This window comes from Gymnogyps californianus, chromosome 7, assembly GCF_018139145.2.
Source record: "Gymnogyps californianus isolate 813 chromosome 7, ASM1813914v2, whole genome shotgun sequence".
In the NCBI taxonomy this organism is placed as follows: Eukaryota; Metazoa; Chordata; class Aves; order Accipitriformes; family Cathartidae; genus Gymnogyps; species Gymnogyps californianus.
This window is the reverse complement of record NC_059477.1, coordinates 31,018,494-31,039,768: the sequence shown is the minus strand read 5'-3', so window position 1 is coordinate 31,039,768 and position 21,275 is coordinate 31,018,494. Positions and strand designations below refer to the sequence as shown.

Genomic DNA, 21,275 nt, shown 5'->3' with positions numbered 1-21,275 from the left:
AGCCGGTGGGTTTGAGGCATTCGCCCGTGTAATGGAGGGACGCAAACCCCCGCCGCGTGGTCTGTGCCATGCCCTGAGCAGGCAGGGGCAGAGTGGCACCCATGCCTGGTGTCACTGCAGCTGTCCTGCAGCCCAAAGAGGGGTCAGCACTACGGGCCCCAGCAGTGAACCTCCACCTGAAGAGGGGCCATGAGGACACAAGTCAATTTTGTTTTCAGTGCTGCCCCATCTGTTGGTGAAGGGAGCAGCCACAGACAGATCCCACCCCATCGTTTCTGTGCCTCTGTTTCCTTGCTCTTCTTGTGACTGCTTCTCCCCCTGCCTATGCACTTTCTTCCTCAGCTCCCTTGCTCTCATGTGTACACGCAGAGCTTGCCGAGCAAGCATGTAACCCAGGAACCTGCTTCACATGGGCCTTGATTTCTCTTCAGGCCTTACTGTGTGTAGCTCCCTGCCTTGGGCAAGGACTGCTTTGCTTTCAGCTCTCACTACAGTAAGGATTGTTTTCTCTTTCTACTTGGTCTGAAAGCAGAGTGCAGAAAGTACACAGTGGCTTTTAGTCCCGTGGCTGTGACCTGATCACAGACCAACCTGACAGGCCATGGCATCTCTCATTAACAGCACTTTCTCACAGGAGCCCTTCAGCACTACCAGGAGCCCTGTTCCCTACTCAGTGACTGGCTCTCACATCGTCTCATTCTCTCTTTCTTGACAGATCATGTTATAACCTATGATCACAGAAAGTCCTGATCCTCACGTTTCTCTGCTGTCACCTGTGGGCTCCTCCAGAGCCGTGAAGAAGGGGGAACTCCAGCCCCACCATGAGAAGACTGGGTGAGAAGTGCCTGTGACATCTTGGGGAACAGCCACACTTTGAGAGCTAGTTTTAATTTTTATTTTTAGCAATTATAAAGGACAGAAATAATGTTCTCCATTCAGCGGTGATCCACAGGAGCCACTCTGCCTTCCCTCTCTGGGATTAGATTAGAGATAGTTTCATTAATGCAGGGAAAATATGCTAATTTGAACCACGCTAAGGAAGGGGTGAATCAAGCTACCAGCGAGTTACCGAGATTGGCTTCCAGGCAATACGCTGCCTCAGACTTCTCCTCAGATGGAAGATGTCTGTTGGTGCCTCACATGGTTAGATGCCTGAGGTGTCTTAGCCTTCAGGGAGTAACAAGCCTCTTCATTCCCCTCCTGGTCAAGGTGGCTGTGCTGCCTGAATGGTTGGCAGCATGTGGAGAATCCAGCTGCACTACAAAGCAAACAGTCTGGGCTCTAACTTGCATGGTCCTGTCTTGCTTTACCAAGACCTCTTCCTGGGTGTTCAACCTGGTTGGTTCTTGCCTGGCTTATTACTAGAGACCGATGCCCCACTATCCCAGCTCTATGTTGCCCTCGTGAATCTCAGGCTAACCACATATCCCCTGCCCAATCTTATTCTCCTTTACGTATGGCACTCATTCCCTTTCCCTCTGGTTGCCAAGGGAGGGAGTGGACAGGGCTGTCGGAGACACTGATGTCTTTCTTGTGTGACTGCTGCCAAGTCCGTGAGGCCTAAATCCTTGAGAGAAATTTGGAGTCTCTTCATTCAAGGTAAGGAGGCTCCTTACACTTCCAAGGATGACTTAGACACTTAGCCTTCATCCTGCTGGCCCAAACTGAGGTTTTGGGATTTAATTCTCTGCATTGCTCTGAACATGTGATTTAGTCACTTAGATTCCCTGGGCCTTACAATGCTGAACACAGATCATAGGAACAGCCTTGAAAATCACAGCTTCTCTTTCTGGGCCTCCGCTGAGCTGTCATGGGGGGTGATCATTTGGGCCTGTTGCTAAGGGGTCAGGAGGGTGCATTTGTGAAAGTCTGTGAGGTACCTTTGCTTCTGCGCTGGAAAGGCCTTGGAAATGCTTGGCTAGCAGTCACTAAACCATATGCATCTTCCCTGTGAAGGGTAAATCAGAGCATTAAGGGGCTGCAGTGTGACTCTCAGGGACAAAACCACCACCAGTCAGCCTTCTTCTTCCTCCTTGCTACTTGAGGCTTCCAGGAGACCACACTGTCATGTCATCCTTTCCCACCCCCAGCCTCCTCCTTAACCCACACACTCTTGTCTCCACCCCATTTGAGGGAAAGAACCTCACTGTCTCTTGTAAACTTCCCATCTCCTTAGTGCTGCTGTGTGAGTAAGCTGAGCCTGCAGTAAGCACTTCTGAGCATTCGTCACTAGAGTTGAGCAGTGTTATTGTGAGGGAATTGCTGAGGGTAGGTAGGATAAACTTCTCCTAATTCAGATGGGTAGTGTAAGGCCACTGTTGGCTTGGCTAGAGATGGAAAAGATTCCCTGCCCCAAGCCCCGTGGCTCATCTCCTAGTTATGCTGCTCTGTTTCTGCCCAAGCTGTTGGTGTTTGGCTTCTGCACTCCCTGGAAGCAGACCTGCTGTTGCATCCTGCAAGTCATCACCAGGCTGCTTCAGTAACTCATCTTTCCTTCCATTCACAGGTCTTCTACGCATGGCGACTCAACCCATGTGAGAGCTCTCTTATGTGAGTACCCAGCAGCACACTTTGCTGTCTGTGGTCTGTGGACATTGACTGGCATCTAAGCGACACCCCAGCTCCCTCCTCTCCCCCTAGACGCCACTGTCTTAGAGCCTCCATGTGCATTTGCTATGACATACATCAGTGTTGATGAGAGACAGGAACACTGCCGGGTGATCTTGAGCTGCCAAAATAATCAGCTCTATGCACAACATGGCTTAAAGGATTTTTCGGTTAGCAGCATGCATCCACTAAAGAACCTAGACACTCATATTTTTTCTGGGGACTTCCACACTCTAGACTACTGCCACACAGGCAAGGCACCTTTGGCCAGTCCTGTGGAAAACCGGATGTTTCGGAGCGTGGAGAACCTTCACTGGGCAACAGTTGCTGACTCTGGGCTGTATTCTCACTGCCGGAGCCTGGATAACGAGATCATCTTTCGCTATAGTGGCACCAGTCAGTGGACAGAAGGCTGTGTGGATGTGGCCCCAGTACAGAGCACATCGAACTCTCTGAGAAACCCTTCTCTCCGTGCTAAACAGATGTCTCGATCGGCACAGAATGTGCTCCTCCCTCCCTTTGCCAAAGTGCCTCAGTGGCTTTTCCCTTCTGCAGAGGAAAGAGCCCTACACGGGGATGCCAAAAAAGAGCTGAAGGAGAAGCTGAGGCTGCACAGCAGTAAGGTGACAGAGCCCTGTAAGCCAGTGCGTCCACAAGTGGCCCTGCCTGACCTGATGGCCCGGGAGTTTTTTGAATGCCAGATGTGCCGGCAGTACAAGAACGGTTGTGCTGTCAACTGCTGCACGGTTTTGGTGGAACACACTGCTCTCAGGCACAGCCCCACAGGGAGGCAGAGACTGTGTTTTGCGCACAGGATCATCAGTCCAGAAGACATCAAGCAGGAGGCTCAGAGGAGGCTTCAGCTCCGAAGGCAGAATAGCTCCCCCAATTTGCCCCTTCAGCATGCCGGGGAAAGCCGTGAGATGGCCAAATCCAGAACAGCAGAAACCCTGGAACAATATAGTGGGGAAACAGATGTCAAAGCCACATTGGGACAGAGCAAGAAAGGCAAAGGGAGGCTCTACATACCCACCTTTGAGGAATTCAAGCAAATGAGATGTAAGGAGGCAAATTCATCTGCCAGCAGCAGTGGGCCAACAGATTGCTTGAATAAGGGTCTGCCTGCAAACCAGACCCTGGAGGAGGAGAACAATAAGAACGTCTGTCCAGAAGCTCTGGGGACCAAAGCTGTGAGTGAAGCCGCTGTCACAGCGGAGGATGACGATGATGTATTCCATGAAAACCACACCTCTGCTGGCTTTTCCCAATATCCAGCCACATGGGATGGTTTCAGGATGAACAGCCCTGAGGTGAAGGACAGAACCTTCCAGATCTCCAGCCCAGATAGATCGCCGGTCCCCATTTGCTCTAGCCCTATTCCACGATCACCTTTACAGGCAGTAGCAATACACAGAGCTGGGCAGGAGATCTTCAGTGGTGAGCAGCAGAAAGGAGAGACAAGACAATTAAATGATGTCCTCCACCTTGCAGGGCAGTCGCTGGCTTCTGAAGCCCAGTCCTCTTGCTGTTCATCGCTGCTGTTAGAAGCCACAGACTTATCCAGCTATGGAGCTAAGCTACAAAAAATGAAGGATGAATTCATAGGTTCAGCCCTGGAACTTATTAAGAAAAGGTAACATGCTCTGTGGGGTCACCTGAAAGCAGTTCCCTTGTTAATGATCTGATCTCTCTCCTGATTTGTACATTTAACTCCCGTAGCATAAATACGCTGTTGGCAGAGCTTTTCATCTTAGGGTCTCTGATAGCCACATGGACGTGTCTTTAAGCTGTTGAGCTTAAACTCCATCTTTGCGTGGGATTAAACATCAAAAAGCATTTTCATCTAGACTTTGCCTTTTTGTACACCTTAATTCTGTCAAGACAGCAGCCATTAGTAGTCCTGACACCCAATTTCCCACCCATTTTATTTCTGTAATAAAACGTTGAAATGTCTCTTTTTTTTTTTTTAACATCTATTAAAAGTAGAGGACAGCTGAGAGACACAAAGTACTAATATGGTTCCTTTGAAAAAAGATGTAGAGTCTGTCCCACCAGTGAAGGACATGAATATAGGTAGTGTGACATGCAGCAACAAGTGCTTTCACTTGCTGCCTGTATGTAGTGAACTGGCAAACAAATAAGAGCAAGATGGCTGCTACGAGTCTTTAATCACCCTCTGGAGACCAGCACAGGCAGCAAGTGAAAGTACTTGCAAATACTGTCCTTCTGCCAACTCAGCGTAAGCAGTGAGAGAAAATACTTGTGGAAAGCCTTCCTCCCTCTTCTCCAGCCAGGGTTTTCCCCTTCTCTGGGTAAGATGTTCACAAGGACTGCTTTCTCTATCCTGGTTTTAGACACTGCAGTCCTGTTACCTGCCTCCTGCCAAAGAAATGAGGATCCCTTTCTATGCAGGCAGGTGGCCCAACAGGAATCAGCAAAGTTCTGGAAGCTAGGAATTTGGGGCAGTTATCGCTGTCTTATCACTAGATAAGGCTGATGGGAAAAGGAGAGTAAATATTGGTGGAGTGGTTTGTTTCCATATGCCTGGCTTTCAGGACTGGCTTTGCCAAGAATTACATTTGACTTGGTTCCTGGCTGCTTCCGACATCCACAGATGTGGCGTGTGCAATGCCAGGGCATCAACCTTGTGCACTGGCTTGGTATTTCTGGAATGCTAGAGCTCTGAGACTGCACTCAGGTTTTAGAGGAGATGATAGTGACTTCTGCACAGGAATGAGAGTCGTCTGAAAGAACTTCGTGGAGCTGAAGCTCCCCATGTAGACAGAGCCACAGTGACAAGCAGAAACACTTCTGCAACTTTATAATCCAAAGGGAAGTAGGTGGTGTCAGAGCCCTAAATGCTTCCTTCAGCTGTCCAGCCCAGCCTTTGTGCTTTTGTTCTGGAGTATGAAAACCCAATGAAGAAACAGATGAGAAAGTTACGATATGCAGCCATTTTCACTGAGTAGGCTATTTTTATCGTTGATGTGAAATTAAATACACAGAATGGCACAAGCCATGAGTAAGAGCATAAGAACAGCTGTCTCTGGGCAGATCAAAGGTTTGACTAGTATCTGGAGCCCAAGGTGCATGCATAGCAAAGTATACAGAAATGGGTAGTGCATATGATCTTTCTTCCCACTATTCTCCCAGCCTCCAAACACTTTCTGCCCAGGGCCTTTATGGTTTCAGTGTGGTTTCTGTGCTTTTAATATCCACAGTGGTTTTTGTTTCTGTGAATGTGTTCAGTCTCCCTAGTTGGATTTGTTGAAATATATGAGGTGATTTTATTAACACCAAAATGATAATTGATCTAAAAATGTGAATGACAGTGGTTCCAGTATTAGAGAGGTTGTTTCATGTGAAGGAACCACCCTGGCCTGTTTTATTTTCCATAGTAATAACAATTAATGGTAAAGATTGTCATTTCTTCAGGATAGCAGGAGGAAAACAAATCTGTTGGCAGTGCCAAAGTACTGGTTAGTGGGAAACTCCAGTTTCCTTTGTCTGGAAATTTCTCAGTTTTCCATCATTTTCACCTGAGACTGTAATGTGACTGAATATTCATTTATAACTCAAGCTGAATCTCACTGCAGAGGTGGGAGACTTTTTGTCTGGATGTTTTGTGTCCTAAATTATGATCACTGACATCCAGGCCACATTTTTTCTAAGTCTCAAATGAAATGAGCCGAAAGCTGGGGATTTGGTCCCATTTCCACAGATACTGAGCTCAGCAAGCCTTTGATAGAGATGTTGTGATGGACCATCACAGAATAAGATAGCTGAAATTGTCTTCTCTTTCTAGTGGTTCTGTGTAAGTGTTACAGTTTTACAAAGCAGTTTTGTCTGGTAAGTTAATTGCCTCCCCAGTGATTGATAGTTAATTACTTAAAACTCATTCAAATGGCTTAATATTTCATCAGTGAAGATTTGCTTTTCAGCTTCATAATTATGGCAGCTTTAGCCCCCTCATAGGTCACCAGATACCTTTGACTTAGGTTGTAGTCCTGGCTGGGAATGGGTGCTGAGATCTAGGTGGAAATCCTGTAGGCATTTCAATATATAGTCCACTTTCTGAGATTGTTTAAGCAGCGAATTGCTCAGGATAAGGACATGCAAGAACCTGGGGTTCCTGCCTATGAAGTGGGGGACAAGGTGACAACAAAAACCTGCACAAGGAAGCAAAGGACATGACTAAGAAAGAAGGCTTCCTGAAAAGAGTGATGGGGTGTATTTGGGATGACACCAGGATGGTGGGTACAATAACAGCTTCCCATAGCAGAGGAGTCCAACTCTGGAAGGCAGGTGCCAGCAGGGAAGGAGTGGACAAAAATGTTTCCATTAGTCAGAAGGAGCCAGGAACATGTGGAAAGGGCTGAGAACTGCTGGCCTGGACAATGATACAACCATGAAGAGGCCCATAGAGACCGTGAAGGAAAGCAGGTGCATTTCCAGTTGTACACCACACACCCAGTGCCTCTGCTTCCATGAGATTCAGAGATGATGGCCCAGAGGTTTAAAAGGACATTCAGAAAGAACCTGTCCTCCCTGTGCTGGGCGAAGCACATCATCTGTCTTGGGGAGAACAGGGAAAGCTGACACCAACCCCAGGCACAAAACTCCTATCCCAGTAAGTGATTTGATCCCACAGAAGGAAACACGCCAGAGTCCTCCCTTCTGCTGCTCTGTGTGAGAGCAGAGGGGACTGCTTGAGCAGGCATTGGTGTGGACCTGTTGGCAGCCCAGATCTCTGCCAGGGGGAGGGTACTGGAGGAAGGGGCAATATCACATTTTCTTGGCAATGTCCCCTCTTCCTCCTAAGCCAGGGGCAAAGGTTAAAGGAGCAGCCCTAAGATATGGTTCTACAAAACTGCTTGTATCCTCCCTGTTTTGCCTACATCCCTCTGATCACACTGGTGGTGTGGTACACAGCAACTGCTCTGTGGAGCAGCACTTGCCCCAACACCGCATGGCCAGTACATCATGCAGGAGGGATCTAATCACAACTAGAAGTAGAGCAGTCAAACCAGGGGTGAAGAAATCTCCTTTCACACAGTGTGGGCTCTGCATCATTGCCTTTCTTACCTCTAGGTGACCAACCATGGGGTGGGTTGAATTTCTCAGTCTCCAGTCACACTTCCTTAGCTCAGCTCTCTGGGTAGTACCACTGCAGGTCACATCTGGAGGTTTTTTAGAAATATCCCTATTGGGTTGTGGAAACCACAATAAGCGGTGGCATCTGGTCCGCAGACCTTATCAGCAGAGAGCTGCTGTCAGCTCCACTTAGAGGAGCAGTAATACTCTGGAGTACTTTCCATGTTTAAGTGGATGATCTTGAAGTACTGTAAAAATGGCAAATGAAAGCTCAGCTTCTCTCTGAGAGTATGGTCTGTATGGTGGGAGGTGGTGTGATCAAGAAGAGAAGATAATATTCCAGTTCTGAGCTCTGCTGTTGACCTTGGACACATCCCGTTGCCTCTCTGTGCCTCAGCATGGTCCCTTCTTTCTGCATGTTTCAACCAGATGCTGTTTGAGCTGGAGCAGCTTTTGGAAATGGTGGTTTTCCGGCAGTGGCAGATCCTCTTCAAGAGCTTTCTTGCTCCTTAACCTCTGCCTTCCCTCCCACAGGTGTGCCCCCAGCTGAACTGTTCATACTTTACCCAACTCAAGGAAACATTGATGAAATGATCTGGCTGGGAATACATGAGGGAGGATATTTTTTTATACCCAGGTCATTTCAAGACTGATTTTAGATCGTGGCCACACAGACAGTTACACTGGACCGGCTGAAGGAGTGATACCCCAAATGTGGCTGGGGACAGAAGGGAGGAAGGAGACAGGAACCTCTTAAGCCGGACCAAGCCAGGCCAGTACCATGGTGGGACCACAGCCTTGCTGTGTGCCTGCACTGCTCTTACTGCAAGCCTGTAAGGGGGCTAATGCAGTCTGTACTACAGGCTGCTCCGTGGCAGCAGTGATGTTGGTATCCCCTTTCTACAGGCTGGGGAGAAGAGGCCTGGAAGGGTGAAGTGACACTTCCAAATCCATGTGACAGGGCGTTAGGACAGCAAACAGTAAAAGCCAGGAGCCTGCTCTTAGCACTGTGCTGTTGCTGCGCAGCCGCAGCTAAACCCTTTTTAAGTTGGTAAATCCTCTGGTAGTGTCAGCTGGGACCTGGAAGCATAAATGGATGAAGATGAAAAAGCATCAGCTGGAAAGTTGCAAACCAACTTTTCTGGCCTGATAACGGAGCCAGTGTGTGTTCTGGGAGATTTGTTCGCTCTTCAGCAATTTCAGTATTGGCCGATGGTTTGTTATTGGAGCTAGCTGTCATTCATTGTAAGGAAAATGTCCATCTGTCTCATGTGTTTTCTTGTAGTTGGCAGTGTTGGAGTTGCACATTAGCAGTATGACCTACCAGCATAAGTTCACAAGTGAAGCCTTTAAGAAGAAGCAGATTTTTGTCATAGAAGACTTTAGTTAAGCATAAAATACATGTATAACCTGAAATATGTTCTAGACACTGGCTTCCTGTACGTACAAGCATCCATATCCAGTCCTCACAACCTTTCTTTTTAAAGGAATCCAAGTCCATCAAAATTATGTAAACCCAAAATGAAAAAAATAATATTCTTTCAAGCAGGCTTCATTATGCATGGAAATAAGGTGTCTTAGAGAGTCTGTTAAAAAAAATGTATCACAAGTAGTATCACAAACTACAGCCTGTCAACTACTCTGTCAAGTCAGTGGTTTTGCACCAGACTGTGACTGTCTAGAGAGGTGGTGGTGTCTACAGAGAGGGGAAGGTGGGGTTGGAACAGGCTGCCTGTATCAGGCAGGCCAGGCGCTTGTTAGCACCAGACAGCCATGAATAAGAGCATCCCAGAATTGCCAAGTGAGAACAACAGACTCTACCAATCTTTTCAGGACTCTTAAGTGCACCAAAAGGCCTGATCTGGAGTTCACTGAAAGCAGAGGGAATCTTTCCAGTGGTTTCAGCGGGCTTGGGATCATATGAGATGAAAAACAGAGGGAAAGCTCCTTTAATCCTCTAATCTCTTCAAAGTATTATGGTTTTTAGCAGGTGATTTTCTTCCAGATGAGCAATATGGTTCCTGTGTTGACAACATCTCTTTAAATAGCAGCAAATATGGATATGGCCTACTTAGAAAGAGGTTTTTCTGGTCCCTGTGGGAGAACCTCATGTTTTATATGAGGTTAGTTGCTTAGTTGCTGGCTGGGGTTAAACCACGACAGACACAAAAATGCCTTGTGAGCACTCGAGACTTGATATCCCAGACTGATGCTGGCATGAGTGCAGTTACCCAATTTGCACTGCTATAATTGAGCTGTGTTTAGAGCCCCTGAAACACACATACAGCCATCCATGCTGACCAGTCTAGATTCCTGCCTGCACTTTCCCTGAACTGTTGCGGCTGGTTGTTCAAACCTGGGCTTGCTGCTTAGTCTCATTTGTGTCAGGAATGGCAAGTGAACTGCATACGTGATGTTCATCAGAGTCTGCTTCTTCCCCTGCAGCTGCAATGCTGAGACTGCTGCCAAATCCCCCTCCAAGGGACAGTGTGATCTGAGGGAAGCTGATCTCCCACCTCCGGAGGACAGCCAGCAGCCCACAGCGATGTCCATGGCAACAGAGACCTGGGAGGACAAGCCAAACAATGAGACATCCAGCGACACTCCACCTGCAGGGAATGTAAGGGAGAGGAATTCCCCTCTCATCTTGAGCGTGTGTTTAGGACTTTTTTCTTCTCAGAAGCTCTAAAGGATCCCTTTGTTGTAGGAACTGGGCAGACTGGGAGCCTGGGATCTGAAATCACACCAACTCCCACAAGCGATTAAACTGTTAGAAGCATTTCTAGTGCCTTTTTTGTTACAGTTAATGAAACAGGAGTCAGTTTTGTGCCTCTGCCTATCTGCCGCTGCGTCTCTTGCAGGGAGTTCAGCAATAACTCCTTTATGGCTTTTGCTGTGCCACCAGCCCCTCATTGCTGGACTGCCTGGGAGATCAGACAGACTCAATCCTAGTCCCCACTTGGTCAAACCGCTAATGTAGGTAAGGCATAGAGGCTGGCATTCCTGACCCTGCAGCGCTGAAACATTCACAGAACAGAGTCGAGCTAGCTCAGATCCCTGGAGGACAGGCTTAGCCCCCCCTTTAGGCCCTTAGCCAGGACTATGCTGTTTGACATGGTTATTTGACAGCCATGATCCAGCCACCACGAAGCCACTGTACTCAGAGCTACACAACAGCAGAGGGAGAGAGGTCCTTGCTGTTAGGACTAAGCAAGACAGAGGGACCGCGGGGGACAGATTTCCTAATGATCATGTAGCAGAGCTGCATTTACAATTCCACCACTGATGAGTTGCCTTTTCCCTCCTTTGGCAACTGAAGTCCAATGGCTGCAAACCAGGCGCTGCTTTGACCACCTCCCTGCTCCAAACCCACTTGCTTTTCTTGCAGACCCCCAGTCCCGGCTGCCGCCGATCCAGCTCTGACATTGTCCATGAGAGCGCGGATGGTGCCAAGGCCCAGCGGGAGTGCCGGCTGCGGCCGCACTTCAGTGACCCTATGCCGACAGACTCGGTGAAGAGGAAGCAGCTGGAGCTGAAGATTGCAGCTGCAGCACGGCAGCACGCACAGAAGCGCCGGCAGGAGCGAGACTATGGTACCCACATTCTGCACACTCAGAGGGGGTTGATGGGCCAGATGCTGAGCCCTGCTACGCTGGTGTAAATATAGAGTAGCTCTACTGACCTGGGGGAGGGAAGCATTCTGGGTTTAACCCAGGCGTGCGAGAAATGAGGATCTACTCTGCTGTGTCTCTGTCTCTGCCTGGCAGATGGCAGGGGAAGAGAGAGCCCAAATGAGTTCACAGGTAGGGGCAGTGCAGGGATGACAGGCCCCAGGCTTCACCTGGGAGCCATTTACTTCTGACCCCTGCCCTTCCCAGCAGCAAAACAGGAGGGGAGGAGGGCTAACAGCCCTGCTTTCACCAGATCTCCCCCCCTACAGAGCTCCTACCACTCATGGCTGTGCCAGCTTGAGCTCCCCAGGTGCGCTCTGTGCAGCTGGCAGTGCCTGTAATGATTTGTGTCTGTTCTCAGGTCCAGTGGTAGCAAAAGCCAACCTTGGCCATGGTGGCAGCTTCGATGAGACCCACCGTGCCCCACGTGGCTCCTTCCGCTCCAGACATCATTGGAGCAATGTCAGCAGCCTGAGCACGGACAGCGGGATTGTTGGTGTGAATGATGTCCGGGATGACCTGGATCCCAGCGAGGCCACACGGACCAAGTCAGCGGATGTGGAGAGGGCAGATAGTGGCATTGGCCAGATGCCAGCCAGAAAGTGGAGGAACAGGGCATCTGAAACGGGGCTGAGCTCCCTGCAGGCCTGGGAAGCCCACCGTCCCTGCACTGACTGTGGAGAACGGGACCTCCCGGTGGAGACAGACGTGCAGAACTGCAATCAGAGGCGGGCTGACCTCTGTGAGAAGTGCCGCAAGCGCAGGACAGAGCGCAAGGAGTCTGTGCTGGAGTTTGTCAACACAGAGGCCAGCTATGGAGAGGACCTGCGCATCATCAAAGAGGAGTTCTACCTCCCCATGCAGGCGGCTGGGCTGCTGAGCCAGGAGCAACTCCTGGGCATCTTCAGCAACATCCAGGAGCTCATCGACCTCAACGAGAACTTCCTGGAGATACTCCAGGAAGAGATTGATCAGGCCTTTGACCAGGTATGATGCTGTGTGCTCTAAAGGGGCCAGACCAGACTAGGCAGACAGGAATAGGTTCTGTATTAGTGAGACAGCATAGGTGGAGCAGGGGATCAGGAGGTAAGACTCCTGGGTTCTGGTCATCTACCTAGTCCTTTGCTCCCTCAGCTATTGTAAACCAGTGATTTCAGTAGGCATGTGCCAGGTCACAGCTGCTTGGGTGTATTTGCCTTGGGTTGCAGTTTATTGCAGCTTGCCTCTAGGCTGGCTGCGGGGCCAGGCAGCGCAGGCTGCTCCCCGCTCTGGTGACAATTGTCCCTTACAGTTCTGTGCACCAGTTGCTTCTACTGATGGACCCTGCCTTGCACAAGGAACTTTCCTGCCCCACCACCATGGTGGTCAGAGGGCAGAGAAATAGAAATAAGACTCTAGAGCAGCAGACAATCACTGCAAAGGACATATAAACAGCTCCACACCCTCCTTTCTTCAAGAAACCAAAACCCACTTGTTGCTTTATCAGTTTCACCAGAATGTTTTGTTCTCTAGGAAACTCATCCCTCCTTTCCCTCTCTGAAACCCTGCGTGTCAGACTGAGCGACACGTCTCAAAAACTGGCAACTTTGACAACCACTCTCATGCACCTGGCACAGTGCAGACAGATGTGCACTGCGGGTGTGATGTCCCCTGTGAATAATTTATTGAGACAATGGCTTCTACAAACAGCCGTGGGTTTCCTTATCTTTGCCTCCATGTTGCCCTTTGCAGTCAGAGCTCAGTACTGCACCAAAAAGCTGCCAGCAGCCAGAGAACTGCTCCCTCTCTTGCTGCTCGAATGAGTAGTGATTGCAGAGCATGTCAGCATACACCTAGACAAAGCTAAGAGCATTATGTGGCACCAGGTTCTTACTATTCCCTTATTTTATTACACATCCAGAAATCAGAGAACAATTTACCATGAAATTTATTTTTCATTTAGGCATCAAAGTAGCCAGTGAGAGCGCAACTGAAGGAGACTGCTTCCCAGCCAGGCCAGTTGTTGAGACCAACTGCAGAAGTTGTTAAGTGCCATGTTTGTTACTTGAGTTACACGCCTCTCCTGCCCATTTGCTCCTAAACACTCACTGTTAATTTATACGCTGTTGCATTAGCCTTAGGGCAGACCTGCCGGCAAGAAGGGCCCCAGTACACCCTCCTGACTAGCAGGCTCTGGCCTCTGGCTTTTGAGCCCCTGCTCTGGTAAGCTGGCCGAGCCCTCAGAAGCAGAGAAGACATCTCTGTATGTGTAGAAAAGCAAGCAGTTAGACCAGCTTTCCTTCCTCTCCCCACGCACTGCTTCCCGCCGGACCTGCAGGGACTGCCTTTCCACCAGGAAGGGTGAGCCCAGTTCCACCTTTGGTCTGGTGTTCACCAGATCCTACAGCAGGTTCATGCTGATAGGACTGAACGCAGGCCCCGTGCTTGTGCCTCTCCTGAGCTAACCCGGCAGGGGCTGTATTGCATGCTTGCAGGGTGATGATGACCTGATGACCGTGTGCATCGGCGAAATATTTCTAGAGTTCGTCAACATGCTGCCAGCCTTTCAGACCTACTGTCTTCAGCAGTCCTCCTCTGTGAATATGCTCAACGCACTGGAGAAGGAGAAAGAGTTGCTCAGGTGAGAAAAGGGCTGAGCGTATTCTTCCAGGCTTTGGGGACAGGAAGGTACCAGGCTGAGGGTGAAGCCTCTGTCAGCTCAACTAGATCAAAGTTTTGATGCTAATGTTCTTCAGCAATGCGCTGCTCTCTCTTGGGGTGAGGAGAGTGATTTATTCTCCAAAAGATATTCAGTCCTTGATATTGCCACTGAGGCAGCCAGTTGGTCCCCAGCTGTATACTGTATTTTGTGGTAGCAGTGTTTGCCCACTGACCACTGTGCTGAACTGTCACCAAGTAACGCTCAGCTGAGAACAGCTCTCAGTCCCTGTGCCAGAACACAGTTTGGATTTCTACTGGGGAAAGCCACTGTGTGAAGCATGCATGACTTGAATTTGTTTCCCATTCCTAGCCCTGGCCTATTGGGCAACGTCAGGCGAGTCACTTCTCTTTCCACTGCAACAGCTTAAAATGATGACGGTACCAAATTCTTGTTTGGAGTGCTTTGTAATCTAATGATGAAAGGAGCTACAAATTAATCTGATACAAGCTGATGTATCTGCCTCAGGCCTACATCACTGTGTACCAGAGAAAGATCACACCCTTGTTGTTTTACAGCGATTTAATAGAAGACTGCTAGGGTGTTACGTGCTAGTGTCCCAGGCACCTCATCGCTGTTCTGCAGCTGAGCACAGCTGCAGAAATTGTTGTTAGTTTTTGAGAGGACAGAATTCACAAGGCTGTTAAAACCAGAGGGGGGGCTGCAGCGCCTAGCAGCTGTCAGCACCACACTGTTCATTTGCATTTAGGATTGCAGCATCTGCTGGCAGAACAGCCACCATTTCATTCTCTCTTCTTAAATCCCTGCAGAATATTCCTCAACGTCTCCCAGAATGACAACACAGCGCTGCGGCGGATGAACTTGAGGTCCTTCCTGATGGCCCCTTTGCAAAGAGTCACCAAGTACCCACTGCTGCTCAGCAGAATCATCAAGGCCACCACCGAGTACCACCCAGATCATGGCAGCCTGCGGGAGGCCAAGAGCCGCATCGAGTCCCACCTGGAGCACATCAACATGAAAACCAAGCAGGAGGGGAACACGTGGACCCTCCGATCCTTTCGCCAGGACAGCAAGAAGAAGAGGGAAGTCATCAACATCGAGATGAGAGAAACTGCTCTCAAAACTGTAGGTTGGCTGCGGGAGGAAACGCGATTTGTGATGGAGGGGTCTCTGCAGCTGGCCCAGCCCCCTGACGGCCAGTGGGTGAAGAAAGGCAGCAAGACCCTGAAGTTCCAGAACATGCAGGTCCTCCTCCTGGTGAACATGAAGCGTGTGTCCGAGTCCAGCCTGGAGTCAGCTGAGCCAGGGCCCGTGAAGGACGCCGTGCTGGTGCTCATCAGGGACAAAAATAACGGGAAGTTCCATTTGCTCAGGGAGCCCTTGAGGCTGAGTAATTGCATCGTCTCCACTGATCCCGACTGCGACGACACTTTTGAACTCATTGAGATCAGGCGGGAGGCGTTTGTGTTCCGGGACAGCGACCGGGCACGGACTCACCACTGGTTCAGGCAGATCAGGCGGTACTCGAGGGAGCTGGGCTCCTGGAAGAAGCGGCGGAACGCGCTGCCCAACATCATGATCAGCACCCCTCACACCAGGCCCTGAGTCCTGCACGGGCAGCACGCAGGGAGACTTGGCTTGACCAGTGCCACCTGCAAAGGACCATCAAGAGCCTCAGTGGCTTGAACTTGCTCTGCTCCATGGACAACACAGGGAGGAGCCTGGCCCACGAAGACTCTTTGCAGCACTGGAGCGAGCATCACAGCCTAATTCTGGTCTCCAGCCTCAGGACTCACAACTTGTTTGTGGCTGATGTACATACAGAGATGGGCTTCCCTCGAGGAGCAGATCTCTGGAGGAAAATACTGAGTTTAACTTGTTAATATTGCACTGCAGGAGAATGATGTATGATGCTTGCCATTGCATGGATTGTGTTGAAAGCCAGTCTTGACAACATGAGAGAGGTTTCCACCATTGATTATATTTCATCAGCATTAGGTAAAGTCAGGGTCAAACTTAGGTGCAGTATTATGCAACAGAGGATGAAAATTGGAGAAAATTATGTTTTCCACCGCTACTCCTAAGGACTGTATTCCATTATTCACCTCTGTGTATTCAGTCAAATACTTCTTCAAAAAGAAGGGTCTTTCATCTTTAATCCAAATCAAGTAGGTATCAATTTGCTCAGATTCAGCTGCATGCACACAGCAAAAAAAAAAAAGCAAACAAGAATAAAAGGAGTTCTTGCTCTCTGACACATACACCCCAAATATGTGTAGAACCTGTGGAAGTGCAGTATATCCCCACTGAAAGTCTGTTATTTAACTGACTTGGGGACTGGAACATAACACTGCATCTGAAATATCTCAGAAGTGTATGTAAATATAGCTCCGCTACCACTAATAGTGAACTTAAAAGTTTGCGATTATTTAAATGATGTAATCTAGTGTATTTCAAAATTTAATTGAAAGGAACAATTTACATTGTACTGTAGAGTAACATAAAAGGTTTTAATAATTATGTTTCAATGACTTTAGGTGGGTATTTTTTAAAATACTTGTATTCTGGAGTAGATATTTCATTTAGCGTGGGTGGCATTCAGGTGAACAATGTGCCTACGTCTGTTCTTTGGATCCCCTGAACAGAATTCAGGGGCTACTCCTAATGAGACTGGGAGAAAGGTACAAGCCTGCTACCCTAATTCTCACTAGACAACAACAGACTGGCACAAAATCTTACGCTTTGGCCGCAGTCCTGCCTGGGCAGGTCAGGCCCTCAGCGCGCCAGACGTGAGAGCCGAAACTGAGGCCACAAAGCACTCCCCCATAAGGTCCGGCCTCTCTCAGTTCCTCAGCAGGGAAATGACTCGAAGCTGAACAATGGTAAAAAAGCAAACAGGGTTTAACCTTTTCAGCCTGACATTACCACTGACGGCAGCCTTGCGATTACAAGATCAGCAAAATGTCACGCTGTGACTTACACAGCAAAGGCCAGATTACAGCCCTAGAGGCTAAATTAAAGGAGCCTGAATGTTGGTTGGTGGATCTCAGAGGACAGCCTGTAAATGTTCTTTCAGCCCCCCCAGGGTAAAGACAAAGCCAGTCAGTATTATATTCACTACCAACAAAATATTTCTCTTACAGGCATTTATTTTACAGGAGGATTCACACAAGCATATTTGTGTATTCCTCCAGAGATCAACCAGCATCAGTGAGTGCACATATGAAGACGGACAGAGGCTACCTTCACGCAGGTAGCCTTAGTCTTGTAAAGTCACCACTGACCCAACGCCAGAGCAGGCCTCCAAACCGTACCCAGTGCGGTACAGTGCCGGGGCTGCTACACTGCTCCGGGCACTGAGGCAGACACCAGCAGTGAGACGTGTGCGTACTGGCTGTATTTTCTCTTCGTCTGCACCATCCAGCGTTTTAGTGCTTCATTTTGTCCTTGAGGAAATGGGAGGTTTTGCATCATCTGGAGGCTTTACAAACACGTACCCAAGACATGAGGGTGGCAGCACACAGCCGAGCGCTGTAGCGAGCGATAGCTGGCAAAACGGTTGTCGGGGCAGCAGCCTGACTCCCTCAGGTGAGTTGGAGTTCCCTCCAGCTGTTTCTAGTCATTAGACAATAAATTGCTTGTTCCCCCAAAATACGCACTGAACAGCCAGTGAAGAGCACAAGGCATTGCTTTTAGTTTGTTTTTTGTTTTTCAAATAGATGGATGCCTAAGCAGAGCAGCTGCTGGAGGAAGATTTCTCTTACGCTGTCGGGACAGATCTGCATCTATGAGCCTTCAAGCCCCATTCACCTCACATGCAAAAAGCAACAGCTTGTAGCACGTTTCTTTTCTCTCCCAAGATCAAAATGGCGCAGCTACCTTCTCTTCATTACCTCCAGTGGCAGTTTTGATAAGGGAAGGCATAAGTACAGTAAGCCTAATAGCTTTATTTATCCAAACAGCGAGTGGCTTTCACAGCCACAGAAAGCTGCTGCTTTCTGGAAAGTTTTCAATTACTTTGCAGCACAGTGATTTTCTCCACATCGATTCATGCTCAAAACCAGCCGTGGACTGTTTGTACAGTCATATCTTTAAATCAAGATACCTTCAGTCACCCTGGCTGTTCAAAAAGGTTAGAGAACAATAAGTATATGTAACAGGTCTGATATTTAGCATCAATCTTGCATTTGGGTGATTGTTCAATTTGTCGGATTCAGGGTTTTTCTGGGTATCACAGGAAACACCTGCTTGCCAGGCTCCTAGTAATCATGGCCTGTTTCCTCTGAACCAGGCAAACTCTCCCCAAAAGAAGGTCCATAAATAATCGCTGGGTGTTGAGTTACGAGCGGGACGTGTACTTGGTGCTGTAGCCCTGTCCTAGAAAACCTGCGGCCAGGGAACAGTACAAGCTCTTTGATCTGGGACAGCCTGCTACGGGAAGCGACAGCCTGATGGTTGAACCTGTCAGACTAGACAGAGGTTGTGCTTCCAATGTTATTTATCTTTTTTGTATCCGGTGTGTACTCAGCTGCTCACCTGCCTTTAAATTACAGGTGTTGAAAGGGAACACGAGCACAGACCAAGCTCTGTGGCCCCGCGAGCACTCACGCTGCAAGGTGAGCCTGCACAGGAAGGGCGTGGAGTGTCAGCACACTGACAAGGCAGTAGGTTTCCATAATCCTCAGGCACCTTTCTGAACTGGATGATCCCTCCTGGGAAGTTCCAGGTCTTTCAGTATCACATGTGCACATCTTGGCAGCCCTGGAGATTAGCTGTGCTGTATTTTTCCATTTCTGATTAACAAACCTGACAAAATGCTATTATAACCCAGGGTACTTGGGAACAGGGCTGTCTGCAAGCCAAGAAAGCAATTATTTGTTCCAAACAGCCGTCCTAGGGCTCCGTAATATTTTTATGCCTCTCATTGTCATGGCAGACAATACTAAGATTACTTTTCAACACTCCTGCCCACTGAACTTACCCAGCTAGTACAAGCAGACCTCTCTGGAAGTACCATGTTGGGGGGAAAAAAAGAGAAAGTCGATCACTCCCTTGATTTATCAGAACTCATAAATGACCTTTAACAAGAATTTAGGATGAGTCTTACTGGTCATTTACCGGGAAAACAGCAACAAAAGGCAGTCTTTATCATAGAGTCCATGTAGTTTTGAGCTCAGAAGGCAGACACACAAGAAGACAAAACCCTAGATTAAGGGTTTTGAGAGATCAGGTCCCAAGGAAAGAAGGAATAGCTACTGTAAGAGTTAGCAGGCTGGGTGGGAAAGCCTGAAAAAAACACGGGGAGATGAAGAGCAGATACTTAAGAGGGCAGAGACTTCTGCTTTAGTGAACAGCGATCTTCTCTTTTATGGTGTTCTTGTACATTCCTGGTTGTCCCTGAGGATGGGGAAGGGGGGTTCAGTGTGGGTCTCTACTGTATGATCAAGAACACATCTGAAAGGGGGCACTAGCTTTGGTCTGGCAGGAAGAAGCTATTGTAGCTGTCATTGGAGACTGAGAGATTGACCTCAGCATATCCCAAATCCTGAAAAAAAGCTCCGAGATCATCTCAGATCTCCTGCCTTGGGGAACTTCAGTCATTCAATGCACGTTATGCACTATTATGGAGCTAAAGTCCCAGGAAGGCAGATCTCCAGCAGGAGATTCTGGTGAATCCTGCACTCTCTTGCTTGTCCCTGACATCCTCGAAGGGAAGATAATTCAAATCTTCTAGCACCACGTCAAAGATATCCCTTCAGGGCTCATGGATGAGGCAGCTGTAGTAACTCTCGTTTCATCATGTCAGCCGTGTCTCCGCTTAAATGTATGCTGGGGAACCAGGTGAGATTCAGCTGGAATTAGTCTGACATTCTCTGACTTGAAATTGGAAAAACCTGGAACCAAAAGCAATGGGGGGAACTGTCCTCCTACCGGAGATCAGGTAAATATTCAAAGATCTCGCTGTCATCATTGAGTGACCTTCTGTCACTACAGTGGAATATGACGGAGCAAAAAGTCTTACTGATCAGGCAGACAAAGGAACTGCCTTGTTTCTCACAGAGGCTGCTGCAGAATATCAATATGACTGGACACAGGTACAAGCAATTAAAAAAAAAAAATCAAAGTTTTGACACCACCACACAGTCCAAAAACTCCAAGCAAGTCCCAAGGACACACATTAGAAAAGACAACATCTCCCTCAGGAAGCTGAAGGTGGTCCCCTAAGGGAAACCTTTCTACAATGTGGATGGAAAAGTTGAGCGATAGGAACATAGAGGGTCCTCTTCAACAGAGAGTGAAGAACCCTAACGAGGAATCGGAACACAGGCAGAGCATCCTCCAGCACTGGTCTCTGCCCAGGCTTGACTGGGAGCAGTTACACAGCTGGAAAAAATTGAAAAGCTGGCAGTAGGCTCTCGGTCCATTAGCAGGGATGGATGTAACGATAATTTACAACTCTCCAGCTCAAGCCCTGCCCCAGTGTGATCTCCACTAGCACAGGTTTTGCATCCCTGAGAAACAATCTCAGCTGCGGGTGAGAAGACACAGACTGCAAACAGCCCTCCCAGGGAAGGTGCCCTGCATAGGAGCAGGCAAAGGAACCCTTTCTTTCAGTGGCGGTGGAGCACCAGGGGGTTCTGAACCCTTCCCTCCTAGTGCGGGAACCTCGCTTGTGGTGCCAGAGTCGCATCCTTGGGAGCACCCACCTCAAATGTCTCTGGGTGTTGTGGGGAGGGCTGGCAGATGAGAGTGGGAAGCCTGGAGGTCACAAGAAAGTCACAAAGCAGATCCCAAGACTGATGCCTGGGGTAACTGAAACATGCAAAGAGCACAAGGCCTTTATAGCCCTGGACCCTTTCACAGGGGCTGAAATCTCAGGGTTTTTCTTCCCTTTAGGCTTTCTGCAATCCCTGTTGAGTCTCCAACAGGCTGTGGTGGTCATCAGACCTCACAAAAGTCTGAGAGCGCTGCACAGGGCCCCGGTGCAGACCCAGAGGCAGCCAGACAGCTCTCTCTACTGGGATGGGAGCCAGCAGGCTTCCTGGGGAGCAGGCAGCACCCTTGCAGGGCTCCAGCTCTTACATTTTCCCCAACAGAAGCAGGTTAGACATTTGTACACCCAGAGCGTGAACGTGCAGATGAACAAGCATTCAGACAAGGAGTGCATTCCCCCTTCTTTCAAGAAAGGGCTGGTTTTCGGACAGCCATTTTCCCCTTGGGCAGGGCAATCCTCCAGTGATGGC

The 21,275-nt window shown here is 48.9% G+C and overlaps 1 protein-coding gene across 1 annotated transcript; it reads left to right on the top strand.

The window, feature by feature from the left end:
* The first annotated feature begins 782 nt into the window (after positions 1-782).
* LOC127018437 (uncharacterized) lies at positions 783-16,290 on the top strand. The gene is made up of 8 exons (XM_050900046.1): positions 783-834; positions 2,507-3,330; positions 3,394-4,240; positions 10,147-10,321; positions 11,090-11,294; positions 11,734-12,359; positions 13,847-13,992; positions 14,841-16,290. The coding sequence occupies exons 2-8, from the start codon at positions 2,676-2,678 to the stop codon at positions 15,634-15,636; spliced, it is 3,450 nt and encodes a 1,149-aa protein (XP_050756003.1). The 5' UTR covers positions 783-834; positions 2,507-2,675; the 3' UTR covers positions 15,637-16,290.
* The last annotated feature ends 4,985 nt before the right edge of the window (positions 16,291-21,275 follow it).